Raw genomic sequence first — 21,132 nt, forward strand, 5'->3', positions numbered from 1 at the left:
TACACGCCGGGAAAATCTAATTTTTAGCGTATTATGAGGTAAAGAATCACAATTTATGATTCCGGTATTGTTAGATTTTATTGTTGATTTGAAATATGTTCTTTGATTGTAATCCTGACAAACCATTTTTGAGAGTTCGCTCTTTCTCCATTTAAGTAGATTGGAGCTGCACTGTCATTACTGGAAATGGCCTCCCGAGAGTGTTCCAAAGATGGCCGACACTTCCTATAAAGCTTTGGTATTACTCAGCCATAAACACTGTTGCCATTGAGATTCAGGCCTTGTTGACGTTCAGTTTGATAATTTCTTCGCTCTCACGATCACAGTCACGGTTAGAACGGTATCGTATCTACGACTCGAACGTGTCAGGTTTCATAGTCATATAGTGAAGTGATGTTTTTTGTGTGAAATGTCTTTTGCTATTAGAATATTTTAACTCAGCTGAGATTATGAAAATAGCGGTTGCTTTTATTAGAGGCCTTTAGCCGCGCTGCTAACATTAGCTTAGCTCCACACACACAGATGCTGTTTATTTTTATTATGTTTATAATGCAGCGTATGAATCCTACAACAATAACTGGAATATTGTTTTAAATACATGTTTAGTTATTTGAACACATTGAACATTTTTTAGATATAAAAGCGAGTTGGATCGTGCTGGACAATAAACTGGTTAAACTGATTTTTCTCAGTTTCAATACGTATCATCATCATCATCATCATTTTTGTTGTGTAGTAAACACCACTGAATTCAATTTATCACAACAAAATCAATGTATATCATTGGCATTTTTTTTAAATTTGATTATTAGTTTAAAGTGAGCTAACACAGCTAGCATGAGTCATTAACACATGAGGGATTTTCATATTCCTGTGCTTTCATATCAGTGTTTATAACTCTTCAGATATGTCATTATTAGTTTTTTTTATTGCCATTCCTGTAGATGCCGACTATTAAACTGCAGAGCTCTGATGGAGAGATGTTTGAGGTGGATGTTGAAATCGCCAAGCAGTCTGTAACTATAAAAACCATGCTTGAAGGTAAACTCAGCTCAGATTATCATGTACAAACTCATGTTTTAAAGACCCATTCACACTCCATTATCTAGTTTTGGTTGCATTAAATATGAGTTTTGTATGGTCAGATTTGGGGATGGATGATGAAGGCGATGATGATCCAGTCCCTCTGCCCAATGTTAATGCAGCTATCCTGAAGAAGGTAAAACATCAACCTCATTGGCATTAGGCTCAACATCACTTAAAACATTTTGTCATTTGCTAGGCTCACACACTTTTCACTGTCAGCAGAATGTCTAATTCTCATGTAGCCTATTTGGGACAAAAAAAAACTCAATTTAACGTGTTTGACAGACTGACATCTGAAGCAATAAATCATGTTGTTTAGGGACCTTCTGATACCATTTTTAATGTAATTTTTTTGAGAGTGTACCAATACTTCCTTTTGGGTACTCACTAATGCCTGTTTTTTTTTCTTAATTCTTTCTATATCAAAATGGTGTCTAATAAATAAAAATATTTTTTTATCAAAGAAAAAGCTTTTAGACAAAACCTCACATTGTCAGGTGAATTGCTTCATAACAGAGCATCACAGATTTAGCTTAAATTTAATTTAAAAATGACTATTTATTAATTATATTATTATTAGTATCACAGTGAATATTACAAATATATTTGTTGTACTTTTTAATTTAAATTGAGCTTTTATTGTGGTGGAAGCTTTTATTTAGGTGTGAAGCCCTTTCTGTTTTCTGTGTGTTTTTAATGGTAGCTACTCCCCTCCAGAAAAGCAGGTTGCAACATGACCCAATGCGATAATAAAAATGCAAATGGCAAATGCACTACAAATAAATTAGTGCTCTGCTCGCTGTCATCTGCTACAAACAATGATGGTATTTTCTGTGTATGAGACAAGGGGCTCTCGGCACAACACTGGCACCACACATTTACTTTGAAGCATACAGCACATGCAAAGTAAACATTTACAGGGCTCCAGACTGCGACTAAAATGGTCACAAATTTAAAGTCTAGTCGCCATATATATATATATATATATATATATAATTACACACACACAATCACACACAATTACACACCGTTGAAGTCAGAAGTTTACATACACTTAGGCTGAAGTCATTAAAACACATTTTTTAACCATTCCACAGATTTAATATTAGCAAATTATAGTTTTGAAAGTTGTTTAGGACTTCTACTTTGTGCATGACTAAAGTAATTTTTCCAACAACTGTTCACAGACAGATTGTTTCACTTTTAATTGACTATATAACATGTCCAGTGGGTTAGAAGTTTACATACACTGTTAACTGTGCCTTTTAAGCAGCTTGAAAAATAACAGAAAATGATGTCAAGCCTTTAGACAATTATCCAATTGTCTGATAGGATAGACATACGGAATTGGAGGTATATCTGTGGATGTATTTTAAATCCTACCTTCAAACTTGGTGCCTCTTTGCTTGACATCATGTGAAAATCAAAAGAAATTAGCCAAGACCTCAGACAAAAATTGTGGACCTCTACAAGTCTGGTTCATTCTTGGGAGCAATTTACAAATGTATAAACACATCTACTCTACCACACAGCCATCATTTCACTCAGGAAGGATATGCATTCTGTCTCCATGAGATGAACGTAGTTTGGTGTGAAAGTGCAAATCAATCTCAGAACGTCACCAAAGGACCTTGTGAAGAAGCTGGAGGAAACGGGTAGACAAGTATCTATATCCACAGTTAAACTACTCCAATATCGGCATAACCTGAAAGGCTGCTCAGCAAGGAAGAATCCACTGCTCCAAAACCACAATAAAAAAAAAAAGCCAGACTACAGTTTGTAAGTGCACATGGGGACAAATATCTTTTTGGAGAAATGTCCTCTGCTCTTAATGAAACAAACTTTGAACTGTTTGGCCATAATGACCATCATTATGTTTTGAGTAAAAGGATGAGGCTTGCAAGCCGATGAACACCATCCCAACCATGAAGCATGGGGGTGGCAGGATCATGTTGTGGGGGTGTTTTACTGCAGGAGGGACTGGTACACTTCACAAAATAGATGACATCATGAGGAAGGAAAATGATGTGGATAAATTGAAGCAACATCTCAAGACATCAGACAGGATGTTAAAGCTCCTCACAAATGAGTCTTCAAATGGATAATGACCCCAAGAATACCTCCAAAGTTGTGGCAAAATGGATTAAGTACAACAAAGTCAAGGTATTGGAGTGGCCATCACAAAGCCCTGACCTCAATCTGATAGAAAATATGTGGGCATATGTTTCAGTTTAGGAGCCAATGGATCCCTAGTTATGTTCTTAGTCTGGAGCCCTGCATTTAACTCATGAAATTACAGACTTTGCGGTTTTAATAAACACACTAGGACATAATGTGGTTTTAAATTTGTGCACTGAATGTTTATGGAATCACATTTGTATGTCAAGTTTTTGGTATTCAAGCTTTATATGAGGCAGAGTACAAGTACATGAGCACAGTATCAGACCCGATACTTTTACCAGTATCAGGACATCCCTAATGTTGTTTTTAAGTGAAGTTTAGGTGCAGGCTTATAGGCCTATATAGGATTTATATCTGTATCGAAATAATGGAAAAGCTCATATATATTTGCATAGTGATCTGTGACTGGCTTTACGTGTGGTCAATTTCAAAAAGTAATAATTACTGGTTATTTCACAAATATACACTACCGTTCAAAAGTTCAGGAACACTTTTTTTAAATAAAGAAATTGATGCTTCTCATCTTGAACGCATTAAATTGATCAAAAGCGTTACCATAAATAATAGTAATGGTGCAAAAATTTTTCTAGTTTGAAATAACTGTTTTATATTTTAATTTTAAAATGATTACCCATTAGGTCAAAGCTCCATTTTCATTACTCCAGTCTACTAAGAAAATAAATAATTAAGAAATTATTCTAATGTGATACTCAAGAACAGAACAGTTTCAGTTTAAAATATGTGTGCAACTTAATAACACGTGGACATTCAGTTGCTGAATAATTAAGTACACTTGCATTTCACATAAGTCAAATTTTTGTTTTAAAAATGGTTGAAAAGAAACTAACCTCTGTAGAATTTCATCAGTTAATGGTTCTTTTTGGGAGATGAAAGTTTTTGCATGCACTTATGTCTTGAAAAAGCTGACTGCTAGAATGCCTAAGGTGTCATTGCTGCAAGTGGAGAATGAACAAAGTAATTTAAATAGTAATTTTAACAATGTCTTTACTGTAATTCTTGATCGATATCAAATCAAATCACTTTATTGTCACACTACCATGTACACAAGTGCAACAGTAGGTGAAATTCTTGTGTGCAGTTCCGAGCAACATAGCAGTCATGACAGTGACGAGACATATACCAATTACAATAAACGACATACTTACACAACACAATTTACATATCAAATGTACACATACTTACACAACACGATAATTATATACAATACACACAATATAGAATACACCATATGCAATACAATGAGTATATGAGAAGTAGTATATTGAGGAGAATATGTTGACAGTCCAGTGTGAGATTACAGTTGAATAAAGTGCAGTGCTAATTATTGATCCTGATAGATCAAGTGTTCAACAGTCTGATTGCTTGGGGGAAAAAGCTATCATGTAGTGGGCTGGTGCGGGTCCTGATGCTGCGATACCGCCTGCCTGATGGTAGCAGTGAGAACAGCCCATGACTTGGGTGGCTGGAGTCTCTGATGATCCTCCGAGCTTTTTTCACACACCGCCTGGTATATATGTCCTGGAGGGAGGGAAGCTCACCTCCGATGATGTTCCTGGCAGTTCGCACCACCCTTTGCAGGGCTTTGCAGTTGTGCGTGGTGCTATTGCCATACCAGCCGGTGATGCAGCCAGTCAGGATGCTCTCTACAGTGCTGGTGTAGAACCGTGTGAGGATGTGTTGGTTCATTCCAAACTTCCTCAGCCATCTCAGGAAGAAGAGGCGCTGGTGAGCCTTCTTCACAACGGCCTCAGTGTGGATTGACCATGTGAGTTCTTCAGTGATGTGGACACCGAGGAACTTGAAGCTGCTGACTCTCTCCACCGGTACTCCATTGATGGTGATGGGGCTGTGTTCTCCGTCTTTCTTCCTGAAGTCCACAACAAGCTCCTTGGTTTTACTGACGTTGAGGGTGAGGTTGTGCTCTTGACACCAGCGTGTCAAGAGTGTGCACCTCCTCTCTGTAGGCGCTTTCATCATTGTCAGTGATCAGACCTACCACCGTCGTATCGTCAGCAAACTTAATGATGACATTGGAGCTATGTGTTGCCACACAGTCATGTGTGTACAGGGAATACAGGAGTGGGCTGAGAACACAGCCCTGTGGGGCTCCAGTGTTGAGGGTCAGTGATGACGAGGTGTTGCTGCCCATTCTAACCACCTGACGTCTGCCTGACAGGAAATCCAGGATCCAGCTGCACAGCGAGCTGTTTAAGCCCAGAGCCCGGAGTTTCTCATCAAGCTTGGAGGGCACTATGGTGTTGAATGCTGAGCTGTAGTCTACAAACAGCATTCTCACATATGTGTTCCTTTTTTCCAGATGGGAGTGAGCAGTGTGTAGTGTAGATGCAATGGCATCATCGGTGGAGCGGTTGTTGCGGTAGGCAAACTGCAATGGGTCCAAAGAGGGGGGCAGAACAGAGCAGATGTGATCTCTGATTAACCTCTCGAAGCATTTGCTGATGATGGGGGTCAGAGCAACAGGACGCCAATCATTTAAGCAAGTGATTGTGGCTTGCTTTGGTACAGGCACAATGGTTGATGTTTTAAAGCATGAGGGGACTACAGACAGGGAGAGGGACAGATTGAAAATGTCCGTAAAAACACCAGCCAGCTGATTCGCGCACGCTCTGATGACGCGGCCCGGAATGCCGTCTGGACCCGCAGCTTTACGGATGTTCACCCATCGGAAGGATTGGGTTACATCCACAACAGAGACGGAGAGTGAATCAGCCTCTGTAGCGTCAGCCGCAAGTGCTCTCTCCGCGAGGGCGGTGGTGTAGTCCTCGAAACGAGCGTAAAATGTATTAAGTTCGTCCGGGAGAGATGCAGGTGTTCATGGCGGAGACTTTATTCCATACTTCTGGAGTCAGTGGTGTTGAACTGACCTTCAAGTTTGTGCCTGTACTGGCGTTTGGCTTCACTGATGGTGTTACGGAGGGCATAACTGGCTTGTTTACGCTGCTCCGTGTTAGAAGAATTAAAAGCGGAGGTCCGCGCGAACCTCGCCGTTAACCCGTGGTTTCTGGTTGGGGTATATCCGTATAGTTTTGGTCGGAACAACGTCCTCTATGCACTTCCTGATGAAACACGTTACGCTTTCAGCGTAAACCTCGATGTCGTCATCAGAGGCAGACCGGAACATCTCCCAGTCCGCGTGATCAAAACAGTCTTGTAGCGCAGAGTCTGATTGGTCCGACCAGCACTGGATCGTTCTGAGGGTGGGTGCTTCCCGTTTTATTTTCTGCCTGTAAGCAGGTAGAAGTAGAACGGAAGAATGGTCCGATTTGCCAAATGGGGGGCGGGGGATTCTTGATCGATTTAAAACATCCTTGGTGAAGGATTTTATAAAAAACTTTTTACAAATTTAAAAACATTGTAATGTTTCTCAACTTTTAAACTGTAGTGTAACTCGGGGCTTTCCCACTGTGACGTGGAGTGAGAAAGCAACCTGTAATCAGCTCTGCAATGGTCAGGAAGTAAAATAACTGACAAAGACACGTGTACAATGAGTGGCAGGGGAACATAAGCAGAACTGCAAATACATTGCTCGCAACCAGCTCTCTCCTCAGAAAAGGCTGTTTGCGAGGATCAGATATAGTTAACTTCTCTCTGATGCATATCTGTTGAATTATGTCATGCGACGCACATAAGCGCAAGTGTGGTTTACTGTAGTGTGCATAATGACACCAAATAAAAATCACACATATGAATATAGTGACCCGCGTTGTTATTTATCATTGCATGCTTGTGATAAAGGAAAAGTACCGGTGGTCAACAGAATCAGAAAGCGTCTGAAACCAGACCAACATTGCGGGGGTACCAGGAATAATCACACTCCGATTTGGACGGCAAGCAAACATGCACAGAATGAAAACCACCTCAGACAACATAACGGAATATACAGCTCTGCGCATGGATGTCCAGTAAACTTGCTACCAAGTGCCTCAAACCAATATCTAAATGTCTTTCAAGATTTGGTGCCACTAACCTGACAATCTTTGACAAATCCTGTGATTCATTTTCCTCAAAGCGCTGCATGTTTTACACCAGCACCTTGGTAACATTACTTTGAACTTACTAAATTGTTTGCAATATGCATCAGATGGTCAGTGAATGCATTGCTGGCAGTTCATGGGTGTGCCATCTAAAGGCTGTTGCTGTGTCAGTCACTCTGGTATAGAATGATTTTGCTCTTTCATTGGCTTAAGTGGCTTTTATCTCTTATTTCTACACTTCTACATAGTTTTTTTCATCCTGTACTGAGCCTTACAATGTCTTTAATATGCTAACAGGTAATTCAGTGGTGCACCCACCATAAAGATGACCCTCCTCCCCCAGAAGACGATGAGAATAAAGAGAAAAGAACAGATGACATCCCTGTGTGGGACCAGGAGTTCCTTAAAGTAGACCAGGGCACCCTCTTCGAACTCATCCTGGTCAGTAAAACTGATGCCTCTTTTTGTGCGTTGCCTGTTATGTGCTAGATGTATAGCATGTATTGGTTGGAAACTGGGATTTGATGTTATTTGGTAGAAGATCTTCAGGAGCCGGTTGCATAAAACTTTTATTAGACCAGTCTTACAAGTTAGTTGTCTAAAAATGTGGTCTTTAATTTTTCAGTCAGTTACATAAAATGTTTTCATTTAAGACAAAAATTGTAAGACTGCAGACCCATAGGCTAACTTTCATTTAAATTCCATGTTGCCATAGAAAATAACTGTCAGCAGAGCTTGTGGGGGCTTCAGTTGAGGGCTTAGATGACTTGAGTTGAGACTTTGTAGAAGATTTGACTTCTACAATGGTAACAAAATACCTTAAGTTTCTTTTAATATTTGGGTTAAAATCACTAAATTTTAAGCATTGCATGCATCTGATATTTTCCTGCAAAGAAAAAATGTTGAGCACCCACGGTCTGCCATTTTATTTTAGCTATTCAGTGTCTTACTGAAGACAACTGTGAGCTTTTTTTTATGCAACAGGCTTTCTATTGTGTCTTTAGCTAGTCAGACTAATTGTTAGACAAAGTCTTAAGTTAATGGCTAGGTTTATGCAACCATTCCCAGGTCTAAAGGTCTGTAGAGCAGTCCCACGTGGTTTAATTTTCCTTTAGGCCTCAGTTTTTTGCCTCATGTTATAAATGTTAATGGCATTGGGGATGATGAATTAGTTTGGGTTCAATATAATCCCAAAGTTTTATAGACTTAGGCTATAGAAATATTTAGGCTATAGAAGCTCCCAATATAATTAAGTACAAGACACTTAAAGGAATATTCCAGGTTCAATACAAGTTAAGGTCAATTTGTGGCATAATGTTGATTACCACAGAAAGATAATTATGACAGAAGGTAACGCAATTGGTGGCAGCGTACAAGCACTTGGTTGCTTTTATTCACAAAACCTCATCACTGCAGTAGAATGCCACAGCAGTAGGTGTAAATCGGACATTTCATCATGATACAATCTTATATAGATTCTCTTGGTCTACAATTCGATATTTGCTGATTCTTCAGAGTCTGCCGCAATAATATTTCAATTTGATTTGATTCAAGGCCCTGCGATCGATATTCTGATATTATGTGCCTATGGCACATCAATTATTACATTTTTTGCCCTCAAATGCAACCAAAAATTTTTAAAAATTCTAATTTGCAAATTTAGTATCCACATTGGGACATCCACAACAAAAAACTTTTAAATATCAAATTCTCATGAAAAATTCAAATGGGTTGCATGCGCAACGATATCGATGGAAGCCCGAATTAATCAGACATGTGAGCCTCTCTACATTTGTCATGAAAGTCTGCATTTAAAGAAGTGCCCGGTTGATGTGCTCCCACTGATCCGGTCACTGGAGCTCGCATATTGCGGGAAGCTCATTTGATGCGCGCATGGATAGCAGAGCACAATTTGGCTTCACAGACATCCTTGTCCCATGAGAAAAGGGTATTTGGCACTCATAAAGTGAAATTAATGTAATAAGGTTGTTTCATCACCTGATGGAAATGTGTACAGATGTGGCTTACATGAGATTATTCAAATAAAGATGCATCTTAAAAACTTGTTGTATCGATAACATTGGATCGTTGGTTATTGGATCGATGCATTGAACAGCATGGATATGGCATTTGTGCATTTTTCATGCGACATGTCAAATCAAATCACTTTATTGTCATTCAGCCATATACACAAGTGCAACAGTGGGTGAAAGTCTTGTGTGCAGTTCCGAGCAACATAGCAGTCATGACAGTGACGAGACATCTACAATAAACATCAGACTTACACAACACAATTTACATATCTAATATACACATAATTACTCAACAAAATATACAAATAATAATATACAATGTACAGTATTTAATACAATATAGAATACATTGTTTACAATAAAAAATAATATATATAAATGTGCAGTAAGTTTGTATAGTGTTGTATTGACATTCAAGCTGTCAGTTGATAGTTGAGAGAAATGTAATTATGACAGTCCAGTGCGAGATTAATAAAGTGCAGTGCGGATATATGTTCAAAGTGAATGAGTTCAAAACCCTGATTGCTTGAGGGAAGAAACTGTCATGTAGTCGGCTGGTGTTGGTCCTGATGCTGCGATATTGACTGCCTTATGGTAGCAGTGAGAGCAGCCCATGACTCGGGTGGCTGGAGTCTCTGATCCTCAGTTCTTTGTTTTTTTACACACCTCCTGGTATAGATGTCCTGGAGGGAGGGAAGCTCACCTCCGATGATGTGTCTGGCTGTTCGCACCACCCTTTGCAGTGCTTTGCAGTTGAGGGCGGTGCTGTTGCCGTACCAGGCAGTGATGTCTCATCTAAATCATCTTACTTTGCAATGCAAAACCACAATGTTGTTGTACGAAGCTGTTGAAGCTTACGTTCGAAGCTGATGCTTTTTGAACAGGATCTTAAAGGAGGAAACTACACTTTCCACATTTGCGACAGCATTTCGAGAAACGCCAGATGCAAGAGGACCCGCTGATGTGCAACTTCATAAGACTGGCAGAGAATTTCAAGGAGCGATTTAAGAGCTTTAACCCATCGAGTGAAATACTTCTGTTCCTAAGACAGCCGGTCTCAGTTCCAGCAAATGGCCAGTGGATTGTTGAGGCCAAACATCTGGCTCCATCCTTAGACGAAGGATTTGTTCAGCTGGAGATTTTGAAAATGTTATACTCTAACTTGCTCAGATCGCAACACAAGAAGTTAGTGTGAGTGGCTTTTGGACAAACATGGTTCCCCAAGCTAAATTCAAAAACTGTAGAATCATTTCAATGTGCCTACTTTCAATGTTCCCCTCCACCTACATCTGTGAGTCATCGTTTTCTATTATGAACATCAAGAACCGTGAGAAACAGACTGTTAAGTGCGCATCTTGATCAGCGTCTCAGGATTGCTACAAAAGAGTATAGCCCCAACATCAGAAGTATTGATTTTGCCAATCGCTGTCACATATCTCATTGAATTGTGAGTAGATGTCAATGAATACAAATACAGTTTGACCCCCATAAAATCAAAGAAAATATTAATGCTAATAGGTCTAATTATTGAATCTGCTGTTTTGCTAAAGTGCAGGGAAGCGATCCCATTTAGAGATGAGCTGGAACAGTTGACTTGCATGGAGGACATGGTTCCATAATGGTTCATTTAAAGTTTTTTTTGTTAATTGTCAAATGACAAAGTTGTTTAGAAACTCATCAGTTTCAGATATTAGTACGTTTTAGACCAAGACCCTATAGGTTCTCAGTTTGATCCGTTTAGTCTTATTTGTCGAGAATCTATACTGAACTCCCCGTTAACCCCAGTCAGTTAAGTTCATTTTTACAGATTATCTGTCCTACTCTTACCGTGCGTTCACACCAGAGGCGGCGAGAGCGTCAAATCAACCGGAAGTCATTCATTTTCAATGACAGCCAGCGTCTCTCGGCGGCGAGTCTTGGTCGGTGTGGGCGTCAGATGAAAGTTCAAGTGCAGTCAACATTATGGTAATGAGCTGTGACGCGGTTTGGCGGCAACCTATTGGAATATAGAAGTGCTCCGCTCTAGCGAAGTCTAGAGAACACAACCGTGTAAACTTTGGTTCCCACCAAACATTAGTTCCGAAGATAAAATGGAGGAGAAACTAATTATTGCCGTGGCGGGTTTCCCAGTAATATATGATCTGTCCCTGTTTGCTTACAGGGATATAAATCAACCAAGACCACAGTTGTTATTATTACAAATATATTTTATTTTCATAACAAACAACTGTAATTTTAATTACTTTCTGCCATTGATCGATTTCTTATTTTCACATTTTAAAGAGTTCATGAGGATATACGCTGCTTGTGATAGGTCGGCAAAAAGTAAATGGTTGACATGTCTGAATGTTTAAATTGCGGCCCCTTTAAATATAGTTCACAAAACAAAGCATTCTGAACAAACGTTGCCGCCTATTTCAACTACGTCAGAGCGTCCTCGAGCTTTGAAGGCAGGGCAGCCAGAGCGAATTTTGACACTCGCCGCTTTTGGTGTGAACGCACGGTTAGTATTCCCGTTTTATTCTACTTCGCTAAGTCCTTATAGATTCTCGGTTCGCCGTTTAGCCTTTTAGTAGAAACAAATGGGTTACTTCTGAAGTAGCTTAATTAAAACGACTCTGACCATAGATTTGTAGTTAATAAGAAGTCTACAAAAAAAACCAGTACTTTAGAATGAATCAAGTAACAATTTATTTTATCAGGTGATAGTAATACATTCAAACAATCCAATTAAAATAAAAAAATCAAACTCAAAGCTATCAATGAACCAAGCATAATAATATAATTAAAGTTGCATTCCAATCAAACATTTACCAAACATAAGAAATTCAAATTGCTATTACCTTGTGGACTACACACAATATTGTATGTGTGGGAGAAATCTGGCTGCAGAGAGACCCTGATTTCTTTATTACGCACTGCTACTGTGTGGGAGATCTGAATACAGATTCCTATATTAAAACTACACACATCAATTGTGTTGGATTGTCTGACTATAGACTTCATGAACAATGTGTCACACTTCCTTAAACACCCAAACCATAAACCAAGGGAATTTTGGTAGTGGTTAGGTTTGGAAGACCTGGGGTCATATCTTATTTAACATACAGGCAATGTATTGGACAGACCTCCAGAATTATACAGCATTTGACAAAGACCTTATAACTTCGTAACCATTAGTTTTATCAGCATGGGAAAAAGACCATTATACCAGTCACACTGAGACTTTTTGAATGATACCAAACATGCATGATCAGAAAAACCCTTTACATTACAGAACAGGATAAGTCATAACTTTGTGTTTAAAGTGAGGGGGTGAGATATAGAGCAGATGTGAGCTTTGTATTTAATCAGCAGGGTCCATTGTCTCGGGTGGAGATGCTCATCTGTGTAAGAGTTTTATGACGTTGGTTCTCACAGAGTTCTTTGACTTACGACATCCTGGTGCCTCAAAATAATACTAAGAAAAAGAGCCAAGAAAAATCTGAATATGACACAGAATGTGTTGTGACAATAACAAAATCAATAAAATAAAATTATAGCAGCAGCACAAGTACTTTGTCATAACATCGAGCGTGGTGGCCCTTGGCATTGTATCACTGACAGAATTTGGCCCTTGGTCAAAACTAGTTGAGGAACACTGTACTTAACTATCATTGTGTGTGTGTGTGTGTGTGTATATATATTACAGATATACAGTATACAGTAGATATACATTACAGATATACAGTATGTGTATGTATATATATATATATATATATATATATTACACACTCACCTAAAGGATTATTAGGAAGACCATACTAATACTGTGTTTGACCCCCTTTTGCCTTCAGAACTGCCTTAATTCTACGTGGCATTGATTCAACAAGGTGCTGAAAGCATTCTTTAGAAATGTTGGCCCATATTGATAGGACAGCATCTTGCAGTTGATGGAGATTTGTGGGATGCACATCCAGGGCACGAAGCTCCCGTTCCACCACATCCCAAAGATACTCTATTGGGTTGAGATCTGGTGACTGTGGGGGCCATTTTAGTACAGTGAACTCATTGTCATGTTCAAGAAACCAATTTGAAATGATTCGAGCTTTGTGACATGGTGCATTATCCTGCTGGAAGTAGCCATCAGAGGATGGGTACATGGTGGCCATAAAGGGATGGACATGGTCAGAAACAATGCTCAGGTAGGCCATGGCATTTAAACGATGCCCAATTGGCACTAAGGGGCCTAAAGTGTGCCAAGAAAACATCCCCCACACCATTACACCACCACCACCAGCCTGCACAGTGGTAACAAGGCGCCAAATTTACGCCAAATTCTGACTCTACCATCTGAATGTCTCAACAGAAATCGAGACTCATCAGACCAGGCAACATTTTTCCAGTCTTCAACTGTCCAATTTTGGTGAGCTCTTGCAAATTGTAGCCTCTTTTTCCTATTTGTAGTGGAGATGAGTGGTACCCGGTGGGGTCTTCTGCTGTTGTAGCCCATCCGCCTCAAGGATGTGCGTGTTGTGGATTCACAAATGCTATGCTGCATACCTCGGTTGTAACGAGTGGTTATTTCAGGCAAAGTTGCTCTTCTATCAGCTTGAATCAGTCGGCCCATTCTCCTCTGACCTCTAGCATCAACAAGGCATTTTCGCCCACAGGACTGCCGCATACTGGATGTTTTTCCCTTTTCACACCATTCTTTGTAAACCCTAGAAATGGTTGTTATATACAAAACATTTCCTTTCATTTAAAATTTAGTTAAAAGTGCTAAATGATCCATCAAAATGGACTGGGACTAAAAATCAGCCCAGAACAGGGCAATGGGGACACCAAATGAAAATATTGGCTAATAATTCTGCTTACTGAAAATATGGAATAATGTTATGGAAAAATATTCAGACCCCTTAATTTTTTTTTTCACCCAATTTGGAATGCCCAATTACCAATTCCCTTTAAGTCCTCATGGTCGTGTAGTGACTCGCCTCAAAGGGTGGCGGAGGACGAATCCTAGCTGCCTCCACGTCTGAGACAGTCAATCTGTGCATCTTGTCATGTGGATTGTTAAGCACATTGCCACGGAGACATGTGAAGCCTTCACGCCATCCACCGCGGCATCCACGCTCAACTCGCCATGCGCCCCACTGAGAACGAACAGCATTATAGCTTACATGAAGAGGTTACCCCATGTGACTCTACCCTCCCTAGCAACCAGGCCAATTTGCCTGGCTGCAGTCACTCGGCATGCCCTGGGATTCAAATTCCCAGGGGTGGTAGCCAGCGTCTTTACCAAGCCTTTCCGTTTCAGAGATTCTCTGACTCAGTCATCTGGCAATAACAATTTGGCCCTTGTCACTCAGTTCTTTACGCCTGTCCATTTCTCCTGCATTCAACACATTAATCTACTAGACCTTGACATGTGGCCTTGTTCGGAGATGACTGTTATTCGCTTCATCTGTGAGTGGTCATAATGTTTTGGGTCACCAGTGTATACAGATAAAATAAAAATACCTATATTTTAGATCACAAATGTAACTTTACAAAAATATAGGCTAATTTGAATAAAAGTACATTTGAAACTACTCTGTGTCTTCCAAAACGTTAAGATATTGGTTTTAAGTCAGTTCACTGGAATAATCATACACTTAAAAAAAACAAAAATAATTAAATACACCACCACAATCATAAAGTCCTGCTGTTCAGGCATGCTATTATAATAATATCAGAACTATTACAAATGTTTTTCTTTGCCAACTAATTGACAGACTGTTAGGGTTTGGCGATTTTAAAACAATATTGATATACAGTGAGGAAAATAAGTATTTGAACACCCTGCTATTTTGCATGTTCTCCCACTTGGAAATCATGGAGGGGTCTGAAATTGTCATCGTAGGTGCATGTCCACTGTGAGAGACATAATCTAAAAAAAAAAATCCAGAAATCACAATGTATGATTTTTTAACTATTTATTTGTATGATACAGCTGCAAATAAGTATTTGAACACCTGTCTATCAGCTAGAATTCTGACCCTCAAAGACCTGTTAGTCTGCCTTTAAAATGTCCACCTCCACTCCATTTATTATCCTAAATTAGATGCACCTGTTTGAGGTCGTTAGCTGCATAAAGACACCTGTCCACCCCATACAATCAGTAAGAATGAAACTACTAACATGGCCAAGACCAAAGAGCTGTCCAAAAACACTAGAGACAAAATTGTACACCTCCACAAGGCTGCAAAGGGCTACGGGGAAATTGCCAAGCAGCTTGGTGAAAAAAGGTCCACTGTTGGCGCAATCATTAGAAAATGGAAGAAGCTAAACATGACTGTCAATCTCCCTCGGACTGGGGCTCCATGCAAGATCTCACCTCGTGGGGTCTCAATGATCCTAAGAAAGGTGAGAAATCAGCCCAGAACTACACGGGAGGAGCTGGTCAATGACCTGAAAAGAGCTGGGACCACCGTTTCCAAGGTTACTGTTGGTAATACACGAAGACGTCACGGTTTGAAATCATGCATGGCACGGAAGGTTCCCCTGCTTAAACCAGCACATGTCAAGGCCCGTCTTAAGTTTGCCAATGACCATTTGGATTATCCAGAGGAGTCATGGGAGAAAGTCATGTGGTCAGATGAGACCAAAATAGAACTTTTTGGTCATAATTCCACTAACCGTGTTTGGAGGAAGAAGAATGATGAGTACCATCCCAAGAACACCATCCCTACTGTGAAGCATGGGGGTGGTAGCATCATGCTTTGGGGGTGTTTTTCTGCACATGGGACAGGGCTGACTGCACTGTATTAAGGAGAGGGTGACCGGGGCCATGTATTGCGAGATTTTGGGGAACAACCTCCTTCCCTCAGTTAGAGCATTGAAGATGGGTCGAGGCTGGGTCTTCCAACATGACAATGACCCGAAGCACACAGCCAGGATAACCAAGGAGTGGCTCTGTAAGAAGCATACCAAGGTTCTGGCGTGGCCTAGCCAGTCTCCAGACCTAAACCCAATAGAGAATCTTTGGAGGGAGCTCAAACTCCGTGTTTCTCAGCGACAGCCCAGAAACCTGACTGATCTAGAGAAGATCTGTGTGGAGGAGTGGGCCAAAATCCCTCCTGCAGTGTGTGCAAACCTGGTGAAAAACTACAGGAAACGTTTGACCTCTGTAATTGCAAACAAAGGCTACTGTACCAAATATTAACATTGATTTTCTCAGGTGTTCAAATACTTATTTGCAGCTGTATCATACAAATAAATAGTTAAAAAATCATACATTGTGATTTCTGGATTTTTTTTTTAGATTATGTCTCTCACAGTGGACATGCACCTACGATGACAATTTCAGACCCCTCCATGATTTCTAAGTGGGAGAACTTGCAAAATAGCAGGGTGTTCAAATACTTATTTTCCTCACTGTATATTAGGGGGAAAAATTTCAATATCGATGATAAACTTTTTCTATATTTAGCCTATGTTGTACATCTAGATGATTGAATCGTACCGACGTGTTGCTAAAAACAAGCAATTTGGTAGAGTTATAAACACAACTAGCTAAGTGAATCACTGTCATGTAATCAGTCTGTTAGGAAGTATTAACAGACAGCCCTGCTGTCATGGAATGAGGCCAAAGTTTGTCTAGCAAGTCAGTCCACTCTCGGGCATCTTCGGAACGGTCTCGGGAGTACAATCTACTTGAATGGAGAAAGACGGTTGGTCATGAGTATGATCAAAAAGTATTTCAAATCATCAATAAAATCTGACAATACTGATATTATAAAATGTAATTCTTAACCTTCTATTATGCTCAAAACCACAATTTTCCTGGCTTGTGTAGCTAATGTGTATGCGTGTTCTAGAGTTGATTGACAGGTGATGTCTGTATCTAAAAGGAGATTGGCTCTTTTAACTGTAAGCGGGACTTCCATTCTACATTCGTTGACCATTGGGCACTTAGAGCTCCTTGGTTGAGCGTTCCAATTTCTCCCATTCATTTTAATAGAAGTGGCCAATCCCTGCTAAATAATCTTTGGTTAGGCTCAGTAGACGCTAGCTATCCAGCTGATTTAATATTGTTGTGTACCGAGCAAGACAGCACTGACTATACATTACAGCTATTGACTGAGCACAACAATATCTCTGACATCAACACCATTGCTGTTTATTTATGTACTATTTTGTTAAATGTTTTTTCATGATCCATAGCGCTGTCACAGGCAAGAAAGTGTTTCTTCTTCTTGTGAGGTTTATTGACTGTTCACAATCCATCTTATGGTGCATTACCGCCACCTAGTGAGCTGTAGTGTGGAGCGTCACAAGAAAGTCTTTCAGTGAAGTCAAACATCCGCTGAAGATGATGAAATTGGCAAAATTTAATCAAAAAGAGGTCACACACTTTCTGTAGGATTAAATCCTAAACTGAGTGTACTTTAAAGGTAGCTTACCCTCTGGAGTATACTTGGAAGCAAACAAGTCATCTTTAATTCATTCTTAAGGTCGAACAGATTTGTGGAATATTGGGATATCACTGGTTGGAAATACCCAGATAAAAAGAAATAGTTTCCAAAGTGTGCATGAAAAATGTATATGATATAAACATGTTATATTCCTATAGCATTTTTAAAGGAATATAGTTTGCATCAAAAAAGTTCAGAGAACTTTTCACTCAATATCACATGGCATCTCAAATGTTTTTTTGGTAATGCTAAAATAAAAAAACCTGTCATGAAAAGGATTGACCGCTATTACCTCCCAGAACTTTTGCTCCATAAGACATCAGCCACTGAATGTTGGCAAACATCAATTTCATCTGAGTGTTTTATCTGCACGCTGTAAACCGCAAGTCATTTATTAATTTCATAAAGGAACCATAGTGGCTATAACTTCCATTTAATTTCTAATCTGTGCAAATTTCCACAATGATGGGATAACACTTCCTTTTTTGCAAATTTGTCTTTGTGATATTACTATTTATGATTACTTTTTTCTGCATCTTACATGAAGATATTACACTGTTTTCCAGAGTTGAGGTTGTGATTAATGCAGGAAAGGCAGTAAACGTTTATGTAATATTTATGTAAGTTTTGCACATGTGGATTTGGTTAAAAGCTCTAGCAGCATTCAGTGACACAGTTGCTAAATGTTATCTTTTGTTAATTTAGAGTTCTTTACCTGTGAACATCTGAGCTCACAGTAGTGTTTGTGTTCCAGGTGCTGTTCTGTACACACCCACCAGATGGCATCATTTATTGACAGATTCAATATAAAAAAAATCCTCAAATAAAATTAAGCAGAAATGTGTAAATATTGGTAAAAGCGGTCACCAGGCAATATCTACTACTAGTGTAATGCAAAGTGTTGCTGTCTATGTAGAATGCAATGTAGCTCACTAGATTTTGGAACAGACAGAGCCCGTGTGTTTCAACAGGTGACGACACTGCCATCTGAGCAGATAATATGCCACCCTCTTACATGATGTCGCCACAAAGCTATCGATGGCCTTACCACAAGTAGTGACATGAGTCGTCTTTCATGCATCAAAGAAGCAGGGAAAGAACATTGCAAATCAAGCAGCAGCCGTCGTGTTGCGTGTAAACGCAATGTTTGTAATGGCCTCATCAAGCACACTTCCATTTCCTCACTTTCATCTTTCTTTCCTTTGTTTAGGCGGCAAATTATTTGGACATCAAAGGTTTGCTAGATGTTACTTGCAAGACAGTTGCGAACATGATCAAAGGCAAAACCCCAGAAGAGATCAGAAAGACTTTCAATATCAAGAATGATTTTACAGAGGAAGAGGAAGCCCAGGTAAAGCAAATGCTCATTTCCTGTTTCTCCTTTTGTTAAACCGTGCATGCTGTAATGTTCTTTGACTTACTAGAATGTTCTGTGTTGTGTGTTTGCTGCAGGTACGCAAGGAGAACCAGTGGTGTGAAGAAAAGTGAAGAATATCCTGATACACTTTAACACTACCGATTGTTCCAGAAAACAAAAACGATTGAAAGAAAATGCACTGCGCTGTTCATATTTGTTAAGATTCGACACAAATAAACAGTCAAATCCCTTGTGTTTTGCTAGCATGACAATTTTCATTGCTTTGTGTGGTCCAAAAGCTTTTTTCCCTGTTTTTCCGTCTTTTACTACTTCACTGGAATGAGCAGTCTTCACCCTTATTCATGTAGAAAACATGCACTCCCTTTCATGGCTGCTGTACACAAGTCGTTTTTTTTTTTTTTTTTACAGAACTTTGTCAAGTAAACAGAATCCTTTTTCTTTACTTTTTTGAGAAATGAACATAGCTTGAGGGATTTTATAAACCTAGCCTTATTTGTGCTGTTGAAATGTAACCATAGGAAATCTGAAGGTTGAAATGTTTGAAACATGTCTTGTAAACTGGAAGTACTTGTTAAAGTTAATTTACTCGCTCATTGTATAGAACTGGGCGTCTTTTACAGTTCTGCTCGTAAAAGTGGCTATTAGGATTATCAATCTTTTATTTTCGAAGAATAAAACCATTATTGTGGGATTTGTCTTTGTTGGTGTATCTAATTTGTTCATTGTTGGTCTGTCTTTACGGAGTCTGTTGCTGACTGATTGTTCAAGTTCTGTCATTGCATCTGGTGAAAACTGAATTGTAAAGGCTTGTACCAGATTGTGGAAATTAGTTTTGTAGACCAATATAAATTGTTCCTACTGTAGATTTCTTGACAAATACCTTTTTTGGAAATTGACAGAAAATCAACCAAGAGCATACAAGGGAACTGATTTAAAATGTTTTCAAAAGCTTCTCGGGATGCTCCTCCTGAAGTTGGTTGAGAGAATGTGTGCAGAGCTGTAATCTACACAAACTGGCTTTCTGATGAAGCTCAGATATAATACATATTTTTTTTTATTGTGTTTACACCGTAGTTTCTAAACTATCTGTAATAAGAAATTAAAGCAGTAACTTACTGAATACTGTAAAGTATGTACTCTATACTATCTGCTATTTATAGAAAATAGTATGCATCAATCAATGCATCAATCAATGAAAAGCTTTTGGCTGTCCAATCTAAATCAAGAAGGAACTTTTAAAAATGGTGATGACAGCGGCGGTTCATTCATCACAATGGAAATGGAGTGAAGCGCATACTGCAGGGATGGAAATTGTAAGGAATTAAAACATTTTAGTACTTGAGGAATTATTTGGAAATAAATGCTATTCTTATTGCATTTACTTCACACAGAAGTCTGTTGCCAAATAATGAGTTCATTTGAGATTTTGACCACATAAACACTCATACGGTTGATTTCATTCTTGTAAAAGGCTTGTTTACACAGACTTTTAAGGGCATAAATTCAATCCAATAATTGATCCTAAAACGTTAAATAAAGATTCTAAACCATTTTTTTGATATATAAAATTTAACTGGTTACACAAAACTTAAACTACTCATTGTCATATGAATAACCAATCAGTGTCTGCACTGATTGAAGTCTCACAGACCTTAAAGTGACAGTTCACCCAAAAATGAAAATTTTCATTTACTCACACTCATGCCATCCCAGATATGTCTTCTGAACACAATATTTTTGGCAGAATATTTCAGCTCTGTTGGTCCATACAATGAAAGTGAATGGTGACCAAAATGTAGAACCTCCAAAAACCCATAAAAGCATATGAATAATCCATGAATCCAGTGGATTAATCTATATCTTCAGAAGCGATATGAAACAGATCAATATTTAAGTCCTTTTTTAATATAAATTCTCCTACCTGCCTATGCATGTTTTCACCAAAAACAAAATAAGTGAAAGTGTGGATTGATCGTAAAAAATAACAAACATTGTTCTGT

The 21,132-nt window shown here is 39.1% G+C and overlaps 1 protein-coding gene across 2 annotated transcripts; it reads left to right on the forward strand.

Annotated features, from left to right (window-relative positions):
- Positions 1–233: 233 nt before the first annotated feature.
- LOC127627970 (S-phase kinase-associated protein 1) lies at positions 234–19,542 on the forward strand. 2 transcript variants are annotated; one of them, XM_052104599.1, is made up of 6 exons: positions 234–331; positions 945–1,041; positions 1,146–1,219; positions 7,581–7,724; positions 18,965–19,105; positions 19,207–19,542. In XM_052104599.1, exons 2-6 carry the CDS (start codon positions 945–947, stop codon positions 19,240–19,242), a joined length of 492 nt encoding a protein of 163 aa, XP_051960559.1. In that variant the 5' UTR covers positions 234–331; the 3' UTR covers positions 19,243–19,542. The 2 variants fall into 2 exon arrangements, with proteins under 2 accessions (XP_051960559.1, XP_051960558.1); XM_052104598.1 differs by having other exon boundaries at positions 247–340.
- The last annotated feature ends 1,590 nt before the right edge of the window (positions 19,543–21,132 follow it).

The sequence above is a fragment of the Xyrauchen texanus genome, chromosome 34, assembly GCF_025860055.1.
Source record: "Xyrauchen texanus isolate HMW12.3.18 chromosome 34, RBS_HiC_50CHRs, whole genome shotgun sequence".
NCBI classification, from domain to species: Eukaryota; Metazoa; Chordata; class Actinopteri; order Cypriniformes; family Catostomidae; genus Xyrauchen; species Xyrauchen texanus.

Bases quoted from the DNA above. Each gene is read 5' to 3' on its own strand.
- LOC127627970 (XM_052104599.1), top strand. From the start codon at position 945: ATGCCGACTATTAAACTGCAGAGCTCTGATGGAGAGATGTTTGAGGTG. The intron at 7,725-18,964 runs GTCAGTAAAACT...TCCTTTGTTTAG, and splicing joins CCCTCTTCGAACTCATCCTG to GCGGCAAATTATTTGGACAT. The intron at 19,106-19,206 runs GTAAAGCAAATG...TGTTTGCTGCAG, and splicing joins CAGAGGAAGAGGAAGCCCAG to GTACGCAAGGAGAACCAGTG.